At 43.0% G+C, this 18,212-nt stretch overlaps 1 protein-coding gene across 1 annotated transcript; it reads right to left on the bottom strand.

Moving 5' to 3' along the window:
* Positions 1-14,860: 14,860 nt before the first annotated feature.
* CLDN34 (claudin 34) lies at positions 14,861-16,609 on the bottom strand. Its single transcript, XM_019019129.3, is given in 2 exon segments — positions 14,861-15,598; positions 15,601-16,609. Coding segments are annotated over 2 exon segments (642 nt in total). The 5' UTR covers positions 15,731-16,609; the 3' UTR covers positions 14,861-15,086.
* Between the last annotated feature and the right edge of the window lie 1,603 nt (positions 16,610-18,212).

Raw genomic sequence — 18,212 nt, 5'->3', positions numbered from 1 at the left:
GAAACTACTACTTGGACAGCCTGATTTATTTTTTAAGCTAGTTTGAGTTGGTTTTCTCTAACTTTCCATTTAAATTTCATTAAAGGATACAAAATGACAGCTAGATTGGAGAAATAAATTCTAGTGTTCTATACCAACTGTTAGATGACTAGAGTTAAAAATAATAAATAGTTTTGAATAGCTGAATTCAAGAGACTGAGGCAGGAGGATTACATGTGCCCAGGAATTTGAGGCTGCTATGAATTGTGATTGTGCCACAGCACTCAGCCTGGGCGACAGTGAGACACTGTCTCTAAAATAAATAAATAAATAAAATAATTAGAAAATAAAATTAAAATTATAAATATATAGCTAAAAGGAGGATACTGAATGTTTTCAACACAAACAAATGATAAATGTTTGAGATTACGGATACACTACTTACCCTGATCTGATTGCTGTACATTCTATGTATTGACATATCACTATGCACCCCAAGAATATGTACAATTATTATTTGTCAATTAAAAAATAAAATAGAAATAAAAATGGACCACTAACCTCAAACTTTTTTTTTTTTTTTTTTGTTGAGATGGGGTCTCCCTCTGTCGCCCAGGCTGGAGTGCAGCGGTGCAATCTCGGCTCACTGCAAGCTCTGCCTCCTGGGTTCTTGCCATTCTCCTGCCTCAGCCTCCTGAGTAGCTGTGACTACAGGTGCCCGCCACCACGCCCAGCTTATTTTTTGTATTTCTAGTACAGATGGGGTTTCACCATGTTAGCCAGGATGGTCTTGATCTCCTGACCTCATGATCTGCCCGCCTTGGCCTCCCAAAGTGCTGGGATTACAGGTGTGAGCCACCGTGCCCGGCCACCTCAAGCTTTTTTAAGAGTGTTTCCAGCCAGGTGCAGTGGCTCACGCCTGTAATCCCAGCACTTTGGGAGGCTGAGGCAGGAGGACCACTTTAGCCCAGCAGTTCAGGACCAGCCTGGGCAACAAAGGGAAACCCTGTCTCTACAAAAAACCAAAAAATCAGCCAGCTGTGGTGGTGTACGCTGTAGCCCGAGCTACTCCAGAGGCTGAGGTGGGAGGATGCTTGGGCCCTCAAGGTAGAGGGTGCAGTGAGCTATTACTGTGCCACTGCACTCCAGCTTGGGCAACAAAGTGAGACCTTGTTACTGCAGGAATTAAGGGACAGTAGAGACCAATGGGTGAGACAGGAGGATTTATTAGGTGCGCACCGGCCCAGCAGATTAACATCCAAAGGCTGAGCCCTGAACAAAGACAGGGCTTCACTTTTATACATGCATCCAGAAGGGGGTTGGCCAGTTTGATAGCACAAAACCTGTAGGGCAGGCAAGCAAGCTTGCAGAAGCAGAACAAAGGCAGTTTGTTAAACAGTGACAGGCCTTGCAACTTAAAACATATCTTGTGACCTTGCCATGCCACACAGAAGGGAAAAACAGGAACTTACAAAACTTGCAAAAATAATTACGAGAACAGAACAAGGAACAAAAAAACTTGTTTTTCTTTTTATATCTTCTGCTTCATTGTCTCTTAAAAAAGAAAACAAGATCTGATATACTTTCCTCTACCCTCCCCCGTCATCAAATCTATTAGCAAGTACTGTTGGTTTGCTCTCCCTGTTTCCAATGGAGAATGTTTCCAATGCAGAATGGAGACAAGCAATTGTTTTGCTTGTCTTCCAGAAATTGAGTTTCTTTCTCTCCCCTCCCCTTTCTTTGTTTTTCCTGCCACAGACTGGCCTAATTGTAATCTGTTGTTGCTTGCTATTAAGTGTCAATTAAAAAGTTTCTTTGAGGCCAGGTGCCACAAGGCCTGTAATCTCAGCACTTTGGGAGGCCAAGGCTTAAGCTCAGGAGTTCGAGACCAGCCTGGGCAACAATATAAAAAATTAGCCAGACGTTGTGGTGTGCGCCTGTGGTCCCAGCTCCTCTGGAGGCTGAGGTGGGAGGATTGCTTAAGCCCAGGGGGCAGAGGTTGCAGTGAACCAGGATTGCACCACTGCACTCCAGCCTGAGTGACAGACACTGTCTCAGAAAAAAAAAGTTCCCTTGAAGGAGTGAATTTATGCTCAATTTTCCCACTTGAAAATCAAATATCACACCCTATGAGAAGTCAGTTTGTCCCGTGCTTGAAAATGTTGACATGCTGTCATTAATGTGGGAGGTAAAGAGGTGATATTGAAAACAACCAGTGCTGTCAGAACACTAAGACATGGGAAGGAGCAAGAATATAATGCCTTCTTTGTAGCAGTCTTGAAATAAAATATTTATAGCAAAGTAATCACTGATGAGTTAATTTTTAAATTACTAATAATTCATCCACGTGTTCAAAATGAGTGAGCTTTAGGTAGAAGGAGGAAGACGCTAGTTAGGAATGTTTCCCAGCAGCTGGTCCCTGCACCAAGAGTGTCAGCATTCACCGGAGACTTGCCAGAAATGCAAATTCCCAACTCAGACTTACTGAAAACTCCAGCTATATTTAGTTGGTGATATAGTTTGAATATTTGTTCCTGCCCAAATCTCCTATGGAAATGTAATCCCCAATATTGGAGGTGGGGCCTGGTGGGAGGAGTTCAGATCATGGGGGCAGATCCCTTGTGAATGGCTTGGGCCGTTTGGGCCGTCCCCTTGGTGATGAGTGAGCTGTCGCTCTGAGTTCACACATGATCCGGTGGTTTAAAAGTGTGTGCACCGCCCCCCACGCCACACTCTTTTTCTCGCTTGCTCCTGCTTTCACCATGTGAGCTGCCTGCTCCTCCTTCACCTTCCGCTGTGAATAAAACCTCCCTGAGGCCTCCCCAGAAGCCAAGCAAATGCCGACACCATTTTTCCTGTACAGCCTGCAGAACCATGAGCCAATTAAACCTCTTTTCTTTATAAACTACCCAGTCTCAGGTATTTTCTTTGTAGCAATGCAAGAACAGCCTAATGCATATGGCTTCGGATCTGAGGGTGATGTTCATACCAATTCCCGCCAAGGGTATGAAGGGTCACGGTTCTCAAGGAAGAGCAAGGGCTGCTGCTCTGAAATGGGAAATGAGTTCCAGTATGGGGAGACTCTGAGTGGCAGCTCTATGCATTGCCAGTAAGGTCTGGAATCAGCCCGGCAGCCATGGAGGCCCATTTCATGGCCTTCATCTTGCCTCCCTATAGCAGTGACTGAGCTTCTTGCCCTGGCTTCTTCCCTGGGGCTCCTTTTCTGGCCCAGTTGCAGGCCTGGTTTGTGCGGTAAAGAGAGTGAGCCCACAGAACTATGCTAGCTCAACAGAAGCCAACCTTTGTGACCTCAGCCACACCTCCCAGTCCTTGTTCTACCGGGGCTGGGCCTTCTTGTTTCTTCCCAGTGGGGCAGCCACTCACATCCCAGAATGCCTTTCAGCTCTTTCTACCTACAATGCCAATCAAGCTAAGTAGCAGGTAAACTAAGGAAAAGTAGAAATCTAATTAGCTAGATTGTCCTTAGAAAATTCATGTTGGAGGCCGGGTGCAGTGGCTTATGCCTGTAATCCCAGAACTTTTGGAGGGCTTATCTCAGGGAGCACTTCTGTGTCAGAGCAGAGAGCACCTGCACACATGGTATATTTCTTTTATTTTCTTTTTCTTTTTTTTTTTCTGTCGCCTAGGCTGGAGTGCAGTGGCATGATCTCGGCTCACTGCAGCCTCTGCCTCCTGGGTTCAAGTGATTCTCCTGCCTCAGCCTCCCCAGTAGCTGGGATTACAGGTGCCCACCACCATGCCCAGCTAATTTTTCATATTTTTAGTAGAGACGGGGTTTCGCCATGTTGCCCAGGCTGGTCTTGAACTCCTGAGCTCAGGCAATCCACCTGTCTCAGTCTCCAAAAGGGCTAGGATTACAGGCATGAGCCACCGGTGCCCAGCCTGATTGAGGCCTTTTAAACACCTGTGTTCAAACAAGAGCTGTGGGCAATCAAGATGCACAGTAGATGGTGTGTGTCTCTTATATGTTATGCCACAGATCTTGGTGGCATCTCTCATGTGAAAGACATTAATGCTTGGTGAAGGAATTCATCAGCGAGTGAATGAGCTAAAGTTATCTGTCCCCTGAATTGGCCTTAAGTATGACTTTGGATTGTAATCAACTAAGGGCCTTAGAAGTTACCCTGGGAGCTAGTTAAACCACCCTTCAAGTTTGGAAGAAAAAGGCATTCCACAGTTCATGAAAGTCATACTTGCTGAGTGGGACCCCGGGAGCAGTTACCTAAATTTGTATAAACAAGACCTACGCTCCTAATACAAGTTACAAAACAAAACTATTTGTTGTATTAGTACAACAAAAGAGAAGAAATATTTAATGCTTCCCTGACAACTATAAACGCTGAATGGAAAAAGTATCACTCTGCATGGGTTAAAAGTCTAAGAATGAATTAGATTTAACATACCCCCCAGCAATCCTACTCTAAGATACCTAACCAAGAGAAATGGAAACTTGCATTCATGCATAAACCTAAATGCAAATGTACATAGTAGCTTTATTCATAATTGCACCATACTGGAAACAACCCAATGCAAATAAAACTGCTCTAAACATTCCTCAAAATGCAAAACTGAACTTGAACAAAGGAAAAGATATACTATGTACCATGTACCAGATGTACCGCGCTCTCCAATAAGGAGACTCAATATTATAAATGAGTAAATTATCCCTAAGTTAACATATACACTTGACATGATCCTAATAAAAACATTAAGAGATTTTCCCCCCAGACTGGAGCAAGACAAGTTGATTACAAAATTTATATGGAAAAATAAGCAGAAATAATTAAGAAAATCCTAGGGGTGGAGCAGGAATAAGATACCAAATAACATACATATTATTTTAAAATAAGTCTCTGTGATAGCTAATTTTAGGTGTCAACTCAACTGCACTGAGGAATACATAGAGAGTTGGTAAAGCATTATTTCTGAGTGTCTTTGAAGATGCTTCCAGAGAGACTGGCGTGTGAGTCAGCAGATTGGGTAGGAAAGATCTATGTGGGCAGGTACCATCCAATCAGCTGGGGCCCCAAATAGAACAAAAAAGACAGAGGAAAAACAAATTGTTTCTGTGTCTCTCTGTCTCTGTCTCTCTCCTTCTGTCTCTCCTGTGTGGGACACCCTTCTTCCCCTGCCCTTAAACATCAGAGCTGCAGGTTTTCTGGCCTTCGGACTCCGAGATTTACATCAGCACCCCACCCCACTTATATCAGCCTTTGGTCTTGGACTGAGAGTTACAGCTTAACCTAGTTCTGAAGCTTCTGATCTTGGGCAGTCACGCTACTGACATCCCAAGGTCTCCAGCTTGCAGACGGCCTGTATAACCATGTGAGCCAATCCCCCTAATAAATCTCTTCCCACATATCTGTTGGTATGTATATCTTTTATTGGTTCTGTCTCTCTGGAGAACCCTAACACAGTCTCTAAAACTTAAAACACTGTACTATGGGTACATGAATATACAAAGAGCGCTAAAGGAGTCAAACAGAATGTCCAGAAATTAGCCCAATATCTATGGAAATTTAGTGTATGAAGAAGATAGAATCTCAGTGGCTCACATCTGTAATCCTAGCACTTTGGGAGGCCGAGGTGGGTGGATCACCTGAGGCTAGGAGTTTGAGGCCAGCCTGGCCAACAAGGCAAAACCCTATCTCTACCAAAAACATAAAAATTAGCCAGGCATGGTGGTGCACGCCTGTAGTCCCAGGTACTTGGGAGGCTGAGGCAGGAGAATCATTTGAACCTGGGAGAGAGAGGTTGCAGTGAGCTGAGATTGCGCCACTGCACTCCAGCCTGGGTGACAGAGTGGGACTGTGTCAAAAAAAAAAAAAAAAAAAAGAAGATTTATCCTGTATGTCAAGACAAATTCCAAATGAATACAGTAAAAACAAAACCATTCAAGTAATGGGGGAAAAGAAATGAAGAAATACCTTTATCACATGAGAGTGGAAAAAACAGTCACCCCTCAGTATCCGTAGGGGATTTGTTCCAGGACCTCCCCTGGATACCAAAATCTGCAGATGTCAAATCCCTGATGTAAAATGGTGTAATATTTACATATAACTTACGCACATCCTCCTGTATAGATGAAACCATCTCTAGATTACTTATAATACCTAATATAATGTAAATGCTATGTAAATAGTTGTTATAATGTATTTTTCAGGAAATAATGACAAGAAAAATAAGTCTATACATGTTTAGTATAGATGCAATTATTTTTCAATTTTTGTTTTTTGGAGACAGAGTTTCACTCTGTTACCCAGGCTAGAGTACAGTGGTGTGATCTCAGTTCACCACAACCTCTGCCTCCCAGGTTCAAGGGATTCTCCTGCCTCATTCTCCCGAGCAGCTGGGATTATAGGTGTGTGCCACCATGCCCAGCTAATTTTTGTATTTTTAGTAGAGATGAGCTTTCACCATGTTGGCCAGGCTGGTCTCGAATTCCTGGCCTCAAGTGACCTGCCCGCCTTGGCCTTCCAAAGTGCTGGGATTACAGGCAAGAACCACCACATCCATCCTCAAATATTTTTGATCCATGGTTGGTTGCATGCATGGATGGGGAACCCACCGATATGGAGGGCCAACTGTACACTTAAACTATGACTCAAATACCAGAAGCAATAAAATAAAGATTGGTAAATTTTACAGTAAGTAACCTTTACCCGCCCCCCCACCCCACTTAAATCTGCATAACAAAAGATCCATAAACAAAGTGCAAAACAAAAGATAAATTAAGAAAAGTATTTGTAACTGAGAGCACAAAGGGCTCTATAATATATTAAGAGCTCTTAAAAATCAAGCATACCAACAACTCAATAGAGGAATGGGTTGGAAACATGAGTAGGTATTGTAGCAGGCAGCTTGTGACATGGCCCTCAGAGGTCCTCACCTTCCTCACATTCACATCCTTCATTCCTTCTCATCGAGTGCAGGCTGGTTTAGCCACTCACTTCTAATGAATAGAAAGCAGCAAGAATGATGGGAGATGACTTCTGTGGTTAGGTTACAAAATGACTGTGGGCCAGGTGTAGTGGCTCATGCCTGTAATCCCAGCACTTTGGGAAGCTGAGGCAGAATTGCTTGAGCCCAGGAGCTCAAGACCAGTATGGACAACAAAGTGAGACCCTGTTCCCACACACAAAAAAATTTTTTTTAATTAGCTGGGCATGGTTCTATGGGCCTGTAGTCTCAGCTCTTTGGGAGGCTGAGCTGGGAGGATTGCTTGAGCGCTAGGAGATTGAGGCTGCAGTGACCCATGACACAGTGAGACCCTGTCCCTTCCTTCTTATTAGTACTCTCCTCCTTGCCAGCACTCTCTCCGGCCATCTCTCTTACTGCTCTGGTGAAGCCAGCTGCCATGCTGGGAGAAGTTCTATGGAGATCCCTGTATGGCAAGAAACAAGAATCTGTTCCATCGCTTGCGAGGAACTAAGTGAATAAATCCTGCCAGTAACAATGTGTGCAAGCAATGGAGTGGATTCTCCCCCTCTGAGCCTTCAGATGAGACCACAGAGCAGCTTGGCATTTTGAAGGCAGCTATGTGAGACAATGTGAAGCAGAAGCTGTGCCTCAACTCCTGATCCATAGAAGCTGTGAGATAATAATTGGGTGTTGCTTTAAGCCATTAAGTGCTAGGTTAATTTGTTACACAGCAATAGATAACTGACAGAGAACATTAAAAAAAAAAAAAGACCTAAAACATTTCAAAAAATGTTCAACCTCACTAATAAAAGAAATACATGGCTGAGTGTGGTGCCTCACACCTGTAATCCCAGCACTCTGGGAGGCCGAGGCAAAAGGATTGCTTGAGCCCAGGAGTTTGAGACCAGCCTGGGCAATAGTGAGACCTCATTTCTGAAAAACAAAACAACTCCCCCCCCACCCCGCCCAGAAATACACATTAAAAATGATGCTGAGATACCATTTCTCACCTACTATGTTGAAAAAAATTCAAAAGTTTTACAATATATCCTTTTGACAAGGCTGTGAGGAAGCCGACATTCTCATAGATTGCTCATAGGAGTGCAAAATGGGTCACTTTTATAGTGAAAAAATTTGCAATACGTTTTTAAAATTACAGATTTGCTTACCCTTTAATCCAGTAGCCCTAGGAATCTGTCCCAAAGATACACCAGCAAAATGCAAAAAGATGTATGCACAAAGTTATATACACAGACACACACACATGCACATACATAACTGGTTGAACAAACTAGGGTATATCCACACAATGGAATACTATGCAGCCATAAAAACAATGAGAAAATCTCTACACATTGATACAGAGCAATCTCCAGGAATTTATTGTCAGGTGAAAAAGCAAGGTGTCAAAAAATATATATATTATGATAGTATTTTGTAAGAAATGGAATAAACACACACCCTTCTATCTGCAAAAAAAAAAAAAAAAGAAAAGAAAAAACCCAAAAAACTGGAAAATGAACCAGAAATGTAAAAGTTACCTATGGTGAGAGAGAATATAATAGACACAGAAACATAAGTTTATTCAGATTTTTCTGAATAAATATGGTTATATTTTTGACTTTGAAAATTATGTAAATATTCCACATATTCAAAATGGAAACTATGTCACAAAGTTAATCCCATAGAAAATTATGTCAAAAAGACAAAACTACTGATATCAAAACTAGAAAACAAACCAAAATGAATAAATTTAACTATTTATCAAATTAGTGACATAACCATAAAAAGAAAATCATTACAGGCCAGGCATGGTGGCTCACGCCTGTAATCTCAGCACTTTAGGAAGCCAAGGCTGGCGGATCTCTTGAGGCCAAGAGTTGAGACCAGCCTGGTCAACATGGTGAAACCTCATCTCTACTAAAAATACAAAAATTAGCTAGGCATGGTGGCACACACCTATGGTCCCTGCTACTTGGGAGGCTGGGGCATGAGAATTGCTTGAACCTGAGAGGCAGTGGTTGCACGGTTGCAGTGAGCCGAGATCACGCCACTGCATGCCAGCTTGGCGACAGAGTGAGACTCTGTCTCAAAAAAAAAAAAAGTTATATATCCTGGTTCTGTTCATTACAAAGACCTAAATGTAATGACAACTGAGTGAATAAGCACCAACAGTGCCCAAATTGTGGTTTCTAAATCCCTGTCTTCATCTGCAGGGCTCACTAAAGGAACTGCATAGCTGATTCAAGGTCTTGTGCCTGACATATACAAGATACACCTGGAAATCTTGTGGAGGGGTGAAAAAGCCTCAAAGGCTAATGGGGACTGCTAAAGGGCATGGGCTTCCTTTTTGGGGTGAAAATGTTCTGCAATTAGACAGTAGTGATGGTTGTACAACTCTGTGAATACATTAAAAAGTACTGAATTAGACACATTAAAGGGTGAATTTTACAGTCTGTGAATTATATTTCAAGAAAATGTTATTAAAATATTATTTAAATATTTCAATAACAAGACAAAAAAGTGGAATGGGAACTACATCACTGCCACCATGCAGATATGGGAGTGCCATTCATGAAACTGCTACATGATCTTCATGCGTGTAGAGTTTGCTGTGCTCCTGGGATAGCGTTTCTGCAGTAAAATCCTTCCCTTTTAAGATATTAACATACTTTTTAGTCATGTTTCTTGAAAGAATGGAAAATGACTTCAGTATCAATTCAATTTTATTAAACTTCCTATTTTTTCTTAAACCTTAAATGTAGAAACCAATACTCAAAGCTGTTTAATAAAACGGGTTTCAGCATAATATATCTGTGCTCATTAATATTCTAGGAAGGTTTTTAACTGGTAAAGTTAATTTGTTTAAAAAATAAGCTGAAGATTGGGAGGCTGAGGCAGGAGAATGGTGTGAACCCGGGAGGCGGAGCTTGCAGTGAGCCGAGATTGCGCCACTGAGCTCTAGCCTTGGCGACAGGGCGAAACTCTGTCTCAAAAAAAAGAAAAAGAAGCTGAAGATTATGAGATGAGGGAATTTCTAGACTGTACATGAAAAACATAATTTTGGGGGCTGGGTGTGGTGGCTTACACCTGTAATCCCAGCACTTTGGGACGCTGAGGCAGGTGGATCACCTGAGGTCAGGAGTTCAAGATCAGCCTAACCAATATGGTGAAACCCTGTCTCTACTAAAAATACAAAAATTAGCTGTGTGTGGTGGTGCGCACCTGTAATCCCAGCTACTCAGGAGGCTGAGACAGGAGAATTGCTTAAACCTGGGAGGCAGAGGTTGCAGTGAGCCGAGATCGTGCCACTGCCCTCCAGCCTGGGTGACAGAGGGAGACTCCATCTCAAAAAAAAAAAAAAAGAAAAAAAGAAAAAATAATTTTTGAAAATTGTCACTTATTTTGAAAATGAAATCCAAGATTAGGTTCCAAGAGAGTTTTGAGAACCTGTGCATAATTTGTGTGTATGGACATTCTTCTGGGAGAATTTCCGTGAAGTTACAAACCACTGGTATAAAAGGTAATTAGATGTAGAGTAAATAAGTAAATAAATATGCTTTAATTTCAATATCTCTCTCTTTATCACTTGATGAATGTAGTAAATAGTATTGTTGATATGTCCTTCTCTTTACCATTTTGTTCTTTAGGAAAATTATTTTGTAGAGTGAATTTTATTGATAAAGTGAAGAGTTGCTTGAGGTAAATAGTAATGTTAGGATTGTCCTGAATAAAGAGGCTTTTTTAATCTTAAAAAAAAAAAAACCAATGGGGACATGTCAAAGGACACACATGTCACCATGGTTCTACTGCCAAAGATGGGACAATTTGATCATAAAAAGGAAGGATGAATGCAATTGAGTGAAACATATGGAACATATAAAAACCCACAGGTTACTGTTACAAACATTTATGAGATAACTAGGGAAATGTGAACACTGACTGCGTATTTGAATATATTAATAAATGACTGGCCAGGCATGGTGGCTCATGCCTGTAATCCTAGCACTTTGGGAGGCCGAGGTGGGCAGATTGCTCGAGCCCAAAACTTCGAGACCAGCCTGTGCAATATAGTGAGACACCCATCTCAATTTGTTTACATATATTTTTTCATTTAAAATATAAAAACGAGTTTAAAAAAGAAGTTAACTTTTTGGTGTGATTGTGGCAATGTGGTTATGTTAAAGAGAATAAGAGGACTGGGCACGGTGGCTCATGCCTGTAATCCCAGCACTTTGGGAGGCCGGGTCAGGAGATCGCGACCATCCTGGCCAATACGGTGAAACCCCGTCTCCACTAAAAATACAAAAAATTAGCTGGGCATGGTGGCACGCGCCTGTAATCCCAGTCACTCGGGAGGCTGAGGCAGGAGAATCACTTGAACTCGAGAGGTGGAGGTTGCAGTGAGCAGAGATCACGCCACTGCACTCCAGCCTGGCGACAGAGTGAGACTCCAAAAAAAAAACAAAACAGTAAGAGGTCTGTATCTTTGATACATATAGAAGTATTTGTGGATACAATAACATATTGCCAGGGATTTATTTAAAATCATCCGTGGTGGAGACAGGACAGGGAGTAAGGGTAGGGCTGAAACACGGCTGGTCAGATATTGATAATGATTGAGGCTGAGGCCGTAGCCTCTCTACTTTGTAATGCACTTGAAAATTTCCAAAATAAAAACACAGAAACAATTTCATGAGTTCAGGCCGAGGCAGGCAGATAGCTTGAGCTCAGGAGTTCGAGACCAGCCTGGGCAACATGGTGAAATGCCATCTCTACAAAATACAAAATCTAGCTTGGCATGGTGGCGTGCACCTGTAGTCCCAGCTACTCTCCAGGTTGAGGTTGGAGGATCACTTGAGCTTGGGAGGTGGAGGTTGCGGTGAGCTGAGATTGCACCACTGCACTCCAGCTGGGCGACATTGAGACCCTGTCTCAAAAAAAGAAAAAAAAAACAGAAACAGTAAAAACAACCAATACATTGGTCAACCCTAATTCTCCTTTTTCACTCTAGAAATCAACAATTGGAGAAAAGAACAAAGCATTTACTCTCCCTTTTTTTGGGTGTGCACTGAATTTTAGAGTAACCAAATAGCCATAGTTGATGAGGGAAAACTTTTTATTTTTTTTTTTAGAGATGGGGTCTCGCCGAGGCTGCTCTCCAACTCTTGGGCTCAAGAGAATCTCCCACCTCAGCCTCCCAAGTAGCTGGAACCATAGACCCTCACACAAAAGCATCCCAGCTGATATATCTGGCTAGAATGTTCACATTAGAAAGTCACCACTTGCAGCTTTGGGAGGTCGAGACAGGAGGATTGCTTGAGGACAGGAGTGGGAGACCAGCCTGGGCAACATAGTGAGATCCCATCTCTATAAAAACTTATTAGAAATTAGCTGGGCATGGTGGCACACACCTGCTGTCCCAGCTACTCGGAAGGCTAAGGCGGGAGGGTTGCTTGAGCTCAAGAGTGTGAGATTACGGTGACCCATGATCCTACCACTGCAATCTAACCTGGGCGACAGAGATTCCTGTAGGAAGAAGGGAGGGAGGGAAGTAGGGAGGGAGAGAAGGAGGAGAGGAGGGAGGGAGGGAAGGAGAAAAGGAGGGAATGAGGGAGGCCGAGAAGGAGGGAAGAGGGGAGGGAAAGAACAGAAGGAAGGAAGGAGGGAGGGAGAGAAGGAGGGAAGGAGGGAAGGAGGGAGAGATGGAGAGAGGGAAGGAGGGAAAGAGAAACAGAAGGAAAGAATTAGGGAAGGAGGGAAGAAGAGAAGGATGGAAGAAGAGAAGGAGGGAAGAAGGGAGAAAGAGAAGGAGGAAAAAGGGAGGGAGAGGAGGGGAGGGAGAGGAGGGGAGGGAGGGAGGGATGGAATGAAGGAGGAACAGAGGGAGGGGGGAGAGAGGAAGAGAAAAAGAGAAGGAGGGAAGGAGGGAGGGGGAGAATGAAAAGAGGAAAGGAGGAAAGGAGGGAAGGAAGGAAGGGAGAGAGGGAAGAAGGGAAGGAAGGGAACGAGGGAGAGAGGGAGGGGGAGGGATGGAAGAAAGGAAAGGTCACCACTCGCAATCCTCAGTGCGATAATTTATTCAAACAAGGACCATCAATAGATGAAACCATTAGGGTTGGGTGGAAGTTTTATGAAGCAACTTACAAAAGGGATCAGGCGTTCCCTTCATGGATCCACTGATCAATGTTAGCATCACTGAAAGGGATAATGACCATGTACCCCTGGCATAGTGCAGTCAGCAGGAAGTACGTGGTACCACCTATGAAATACTCTTCCTGAGAACTGACCAGGACTCTAATCAAGCCTCTAGAGGTAACGAGTTAAATTAATCCACTTTCTTCAGCAAATCAAAATCATTTATTAAAAAGGCACATGAGGTCAGGCACGGTGGTTCTCACATGTAATCTCAGTGCTTGGGAGGCTGAGGCAAGAGGATCGCTTGAGCCCAGGAGTTCAAGACCTGCCTGGGCAACATGGCAAGACCTCATCTTTATAAAAATACAAAAAATTAGGCGGGCATGGTGGTGCACGCTTGTAGTCCCATCTACTTTGGAGGTTGAGGTGGGAGGCTCACCAGAGCCTGGAGGTCAAGGCTGCACCAATCCTTGATCATGCCACTGCATTCCAACCTGGGTGACAGAGTAAGACCCTGCCTCAGGAAAAAAAAAAAAAAAGGCAGATGGGTTGCTCTGTGTGTGTGTGTGTGTGTGTGTGTGCACGCACGTGCACTGGGGGAGTGTTTTAGATGGACACTTCAGAGGCAGAGTGAGCAATTTGTGTGGGACAAATAAAACTACAGAATTATTTTTAAGGCATCTAAACATTCTGACTATTTCATAATGAGGAATAACTGCTCAGCTTTTTTACATATATGGTTATGTGAGAAGTGTCCACTTTTTAAGACTATATGGAGATGAAGGGACATGGTGTCTGGGACATGGTGTCTGGGGTTTGCTTTAGAATACTTAGGAAAAAGAGGCCGGGCGCAGTGGCTCACACCTGTAATCTCAGCACTTTGGGAGGCCGAGGCAGGCGGATCACTTGAGGCCAGGAGTTTGAGACCAGCCTGGCCAACATGGTGAAACCCCAATATTTGTAAAAATACAAAAATTAGCCAGGCTTGGTGGCGGGTGCCTGTAATCCCAGCTGTTCGGGAGGCTGAGGCAGGAGAATCGCTTGAACCTGGGAGGCAGAGGTTGCAGTGAGCTAAAATCACGCCACCGCACTCAAGTCCAGGCGACAGAGCAAGACTCTGTCTCAAAAAAAAAAAAAAAAAAAAAACTTAGGAAAAAGAAACATAGATTAGAAAGGTAAAAGAATGGAAAGAGAAAGCAGAAGTGCCCTAATCTCAGTAACTGTGGAATCTGGCAATGGGTGTGTGGAGATTCCTTATGCTATCCTCTCTACTTTTGCACATTTTAGAAAACTTTATATGGTAGGGAGATGTTATTACCATGACATAGAAAATAAGGTCCATTCTTGGCTTTTTGTTTATTGGAGTTTTTTTTAAAGAGACAGGGTCTTGTTATATGGCCCAGGCTGGAGTGCAGTGGTGCCATCACGTCTCACTGGAGCTTCCAACTCCTGGGCTCAAGTGATCCTCCCACTTCAGCCTCCCAAGTAACTAGAATCACAGCCAGGCACCACCACACCCAGCTATTTTTTTTTTTTCTTGTAGAGACCAGGTCTTGCTATGCTGCCCAGGCTGGTCTTGAACTCCTGGCCTCAAGTGATCCTCCCACTTCGGCCTCCCAAAATGCTGGGATTACAGGCGTAAGTCACCATGCCTGGCCTATGATTGTTTGTAGCAAAAGTTTAAGAGGGAAATGTGAGAAGTTAATGTACTCAGAAACTCTTATTTCCCTACTCTTAGTTTACAGGGTTGATTATTTGCTTTAGCCAACAATAATTAAAATTCAGATGCAATAAGACCAACTGGCAGGTGGGAAGACTTTTAAATAAAAGTTCTCAATTCAACCAACAAATCAGTGAGCCACATTCAGATACACAAGATAACAGAAGGAGGCCGTTGGCCACCTTCTGTCCCAAAGTACCCATGCCATGGTCTTGAGTCGTTGGAAATATTTGGTAGAGCATGCTAATAACATTTTCCATAAACTCCCAGAAATCTTAGATTTGCAAAGCCAATGCAACCAGGAAATTCACATTTCTGAAATACCAGGATGCACTTGGCCATACAGGGGACATTTGTAAAATAGAGAAAACATCCCAGTTAACAGCATCGGCAAGACACCTATCCCTGCCACTTGAATGGCAGTGCCAACTTCCTGCACATCTGGCTTGAAGGGCATTTGGAGAGATGGCGGGAAGGTGATCCCCTGTGAGTTTATGACGGCATCATAGTTCTGGAGCACAGCAATTAAGTTAAAGACACCAGCAGCAATGTTGAGAATTCCTGAAACAACGAATGAATTGTAGGTGTCCTCCTCAAACATTCTCATGGACATGTTTCTAAGTGCAAACATGTTAAAGGCTCTCCCGAAGAATCCGAAAATGCTGGCAGTCAGTAGGAAGCATTGAGCCATGGAAATTTCAAAAGGGAGAAAGGTGTCCTGGTAGCTGTATCGGTAACAAAATTTGGTTGTGGTGCTGTTGGTGCGATGCCGGTAAATGCAGACTCTAAATATTCCCACGCAGGCGATTCCAGGGGGTAGAGTGAGGTGTCTTTCATGTACCATATTCGCCACTCCACGAGGCCCATGGACGTAGAGGAGAGGATCCATCCTATGGTGGTAAGGGCGAAGACTGAAAATTGGCAGTCGGCACTGTTGCAGAACCAGACCATGGTGGCAGCACACCCAGGAAACTACAAACAGATACAGAGCATGGTGAGTGGGGGGACCCTGGGACCTGGGACAGCCTCCCATGGGTGAGTAGCGCCAAGAGGGAGGTGTTGTATTGGAGAAAGGAGACCCTAGACCCTGTAGATCGGCTGGTGGGAGTGCAGTCTGAGCAAACTTTGTGCAGGGCCGCTCCGCGATATTTCCCGAAAGCTTTAAAATGCACACACCTTCAGACTGGCAGTTCCACTTCTGGGCATTGGTGCAAAGAATGAATAAGGTCGGCCACAAATATGTAGCCACAAAGATGGTCCTCACAGCATTGCTTGTAATATTGGAAACCGGGGAACAACGTCAAGTCCAACAATAGGGCTTGGTGAAGGAATTTATGCTATGTCCACGCGATGGAGCTATATGCCAACATTGACAATACAAATGGAATCATACAAGGTATAAGAGTTTTGTGTGGCTCTTTTCACATGGCACGTTTCCAAGGGTCATCCATGTTGCAGCAGGTATGAGAAAGTTGTCCCTTTTCATTGCTGAATGGTGTTCCATTGTGTGGGTAGACCACAGTTTGTTCATTCATCAGCTTTTGGACACTTGGGTTGGTGCCATGTTTTGGCCATTATAAATAATGCTGTCATGAACACTTGAATATAAAAGTTTGTATGGGCATATGTCCTTGTTTATCTGGTGTAGATGCCTAGGAGTGAAATTGGTGGTTCATATGTTAAGTGCGCATTTAACTTTTTATAAATTGCTCAACTGTTTTCCCACGTGGCTGCACCATTTTATATTCCCACCAGCAATGATGGAGGTTCCAGTTTCTTCATATTTTCTCCAACATTTGGTATTTTTAATGTTTTTCATGACAGCCATTCTAGTTGACATTCTGTGTGACCAAAAGGGAGGTGTCCGTAATATTTCAAATACAAATTACACGTTTCAAAATAATATGTACAATATAATCATAGATACAAATCGAACTGAAAATCTATATCCTAAGCTATTAGGAGACATTTTTAACTGGGTTTGAGAGATTCTGAGTTTTTTCCAAGCTATTTGGATTGTGAAGGGTCACACACATATAGAAAAGCACACAAGTGTGCAGCTCAATGAATGATGGTGGGGTGAACACCCATGGAGCCAGCATTTCATTTCAGATACACAATATTCCCACTTCCTTGCTTGCTTTCATAGTTTTGTCATCTCAGCATGCATCCCCACACATCTTACTTCTATTTTGCCTGTTTTTCAAAATGGGGATCATACGGTCAATGCTTTTGTGTGACTGGTTTCTTTCACGCAATGTTGTGTCCATTTATGACACTCAGATTGTAATTTTTTAAAGGTGCCTGGCTGTTCAGTATTTTCAAATATTTCTGCAATAAGCATGATTATTTAAAATAAGAAAACAATAAAAAATATTTCACAAAACAGTTGTCTCGGGAAACTTGCTTGAGCCCAGGAGTTTGAGACCAGCCTGGGCAGCATAGCAAGACCATGTCTCCAATAAAAAAGTTGTCAAGCAATGGAAGATTCATTAGTTTGAGTACATAAATACACTTTACTACCTAGTATATGTTAAAATGAAGCCAATCATTTATTATAATACTTTGCAGATAGTAAAGTAGAAAAAGATTTAGTAACGTGGGAAAATGTCCATGGTGGGTTGAATCTAAAAATGCAGATAACAAACTCGTTAGTATCTATAGTAGTATCATCTTATTTTTGCCTATCATAAAATATGCTGGGAAGACAAAACGAGATGCATCTAAATATTAGGATTACTGGTGATTTCTCTTTTCATGTCTTAAGGTCTATTACTTTTTTAATTGGAAAAAATGGTGAGCATACAGAGACACAAACATAAAAGTGTATTAATTAATTATTATCAAGAGTAAGGCCAGGCATGGTGGCTCACACCTGTAATCCCAGCACTTTGGGAGGCCGAATAGGGCAGATCTCTTGAGGTCAGGAGTTTGAGCCCGGCTTGGCCAACATGGTGAAACCCCATCTCTGCTAAAAATACAAAAATTAGCCGGGCATGGTGGCGCACGCCTGTAGTCGCAGCTACTCGGGAGGCTGAGGCAGGAGAATTGCTTGAACTCGGGAGTTGTAGGCTGCAGTAAGCAGAGATAGCGCCACTGCATTCCAGCCTGGGCAACAGAGCCAGACTCCGCCTAAAAAAAAAATTATTATAAAGAATAATAAAAACATGGCTGTCTCCTGACCCAATCTCCCATTTCTTGGAACCAATTCTAGTGGACAAATCAGAGAAGTGGGATCAAAGTGTCTGGGCACTGATGCTCACCAGGGGTGTTGTTGACACTAGGAATAAGAGAAATCTGGAGACAAGTAATATGTGAAGCAATACGGATGCTTAAGTACATTTCATAATTCCAGGTGATATAGCATACTATTCAACCATTTACAATGAAGTCTTCAAAAGCATTTTAGTGACAGGAAATTGTCACTGTTTGC

This window comes from Gorilla gorilla, chromosome X, assembly GCF_029281585.2.
Source record: "Gorilla gorilla gorilla isolate KB3781 chromosome X, NHGRI_mGorGor1-v2.1_pri, whole genome shotgun sequence".
In the NCBI taxonomy this organism is placed as follows: domain Eukaryota; kingdom Metazoa; phylum Chordata; class Mammalia; order Primates; family Hominidae; genus Gorilla; species Gorilla gorilla.
Note: the sequence above shows the minus strand (reverse complement) of the source record. Positions and strands in the feature narration are given on the sequence as shown.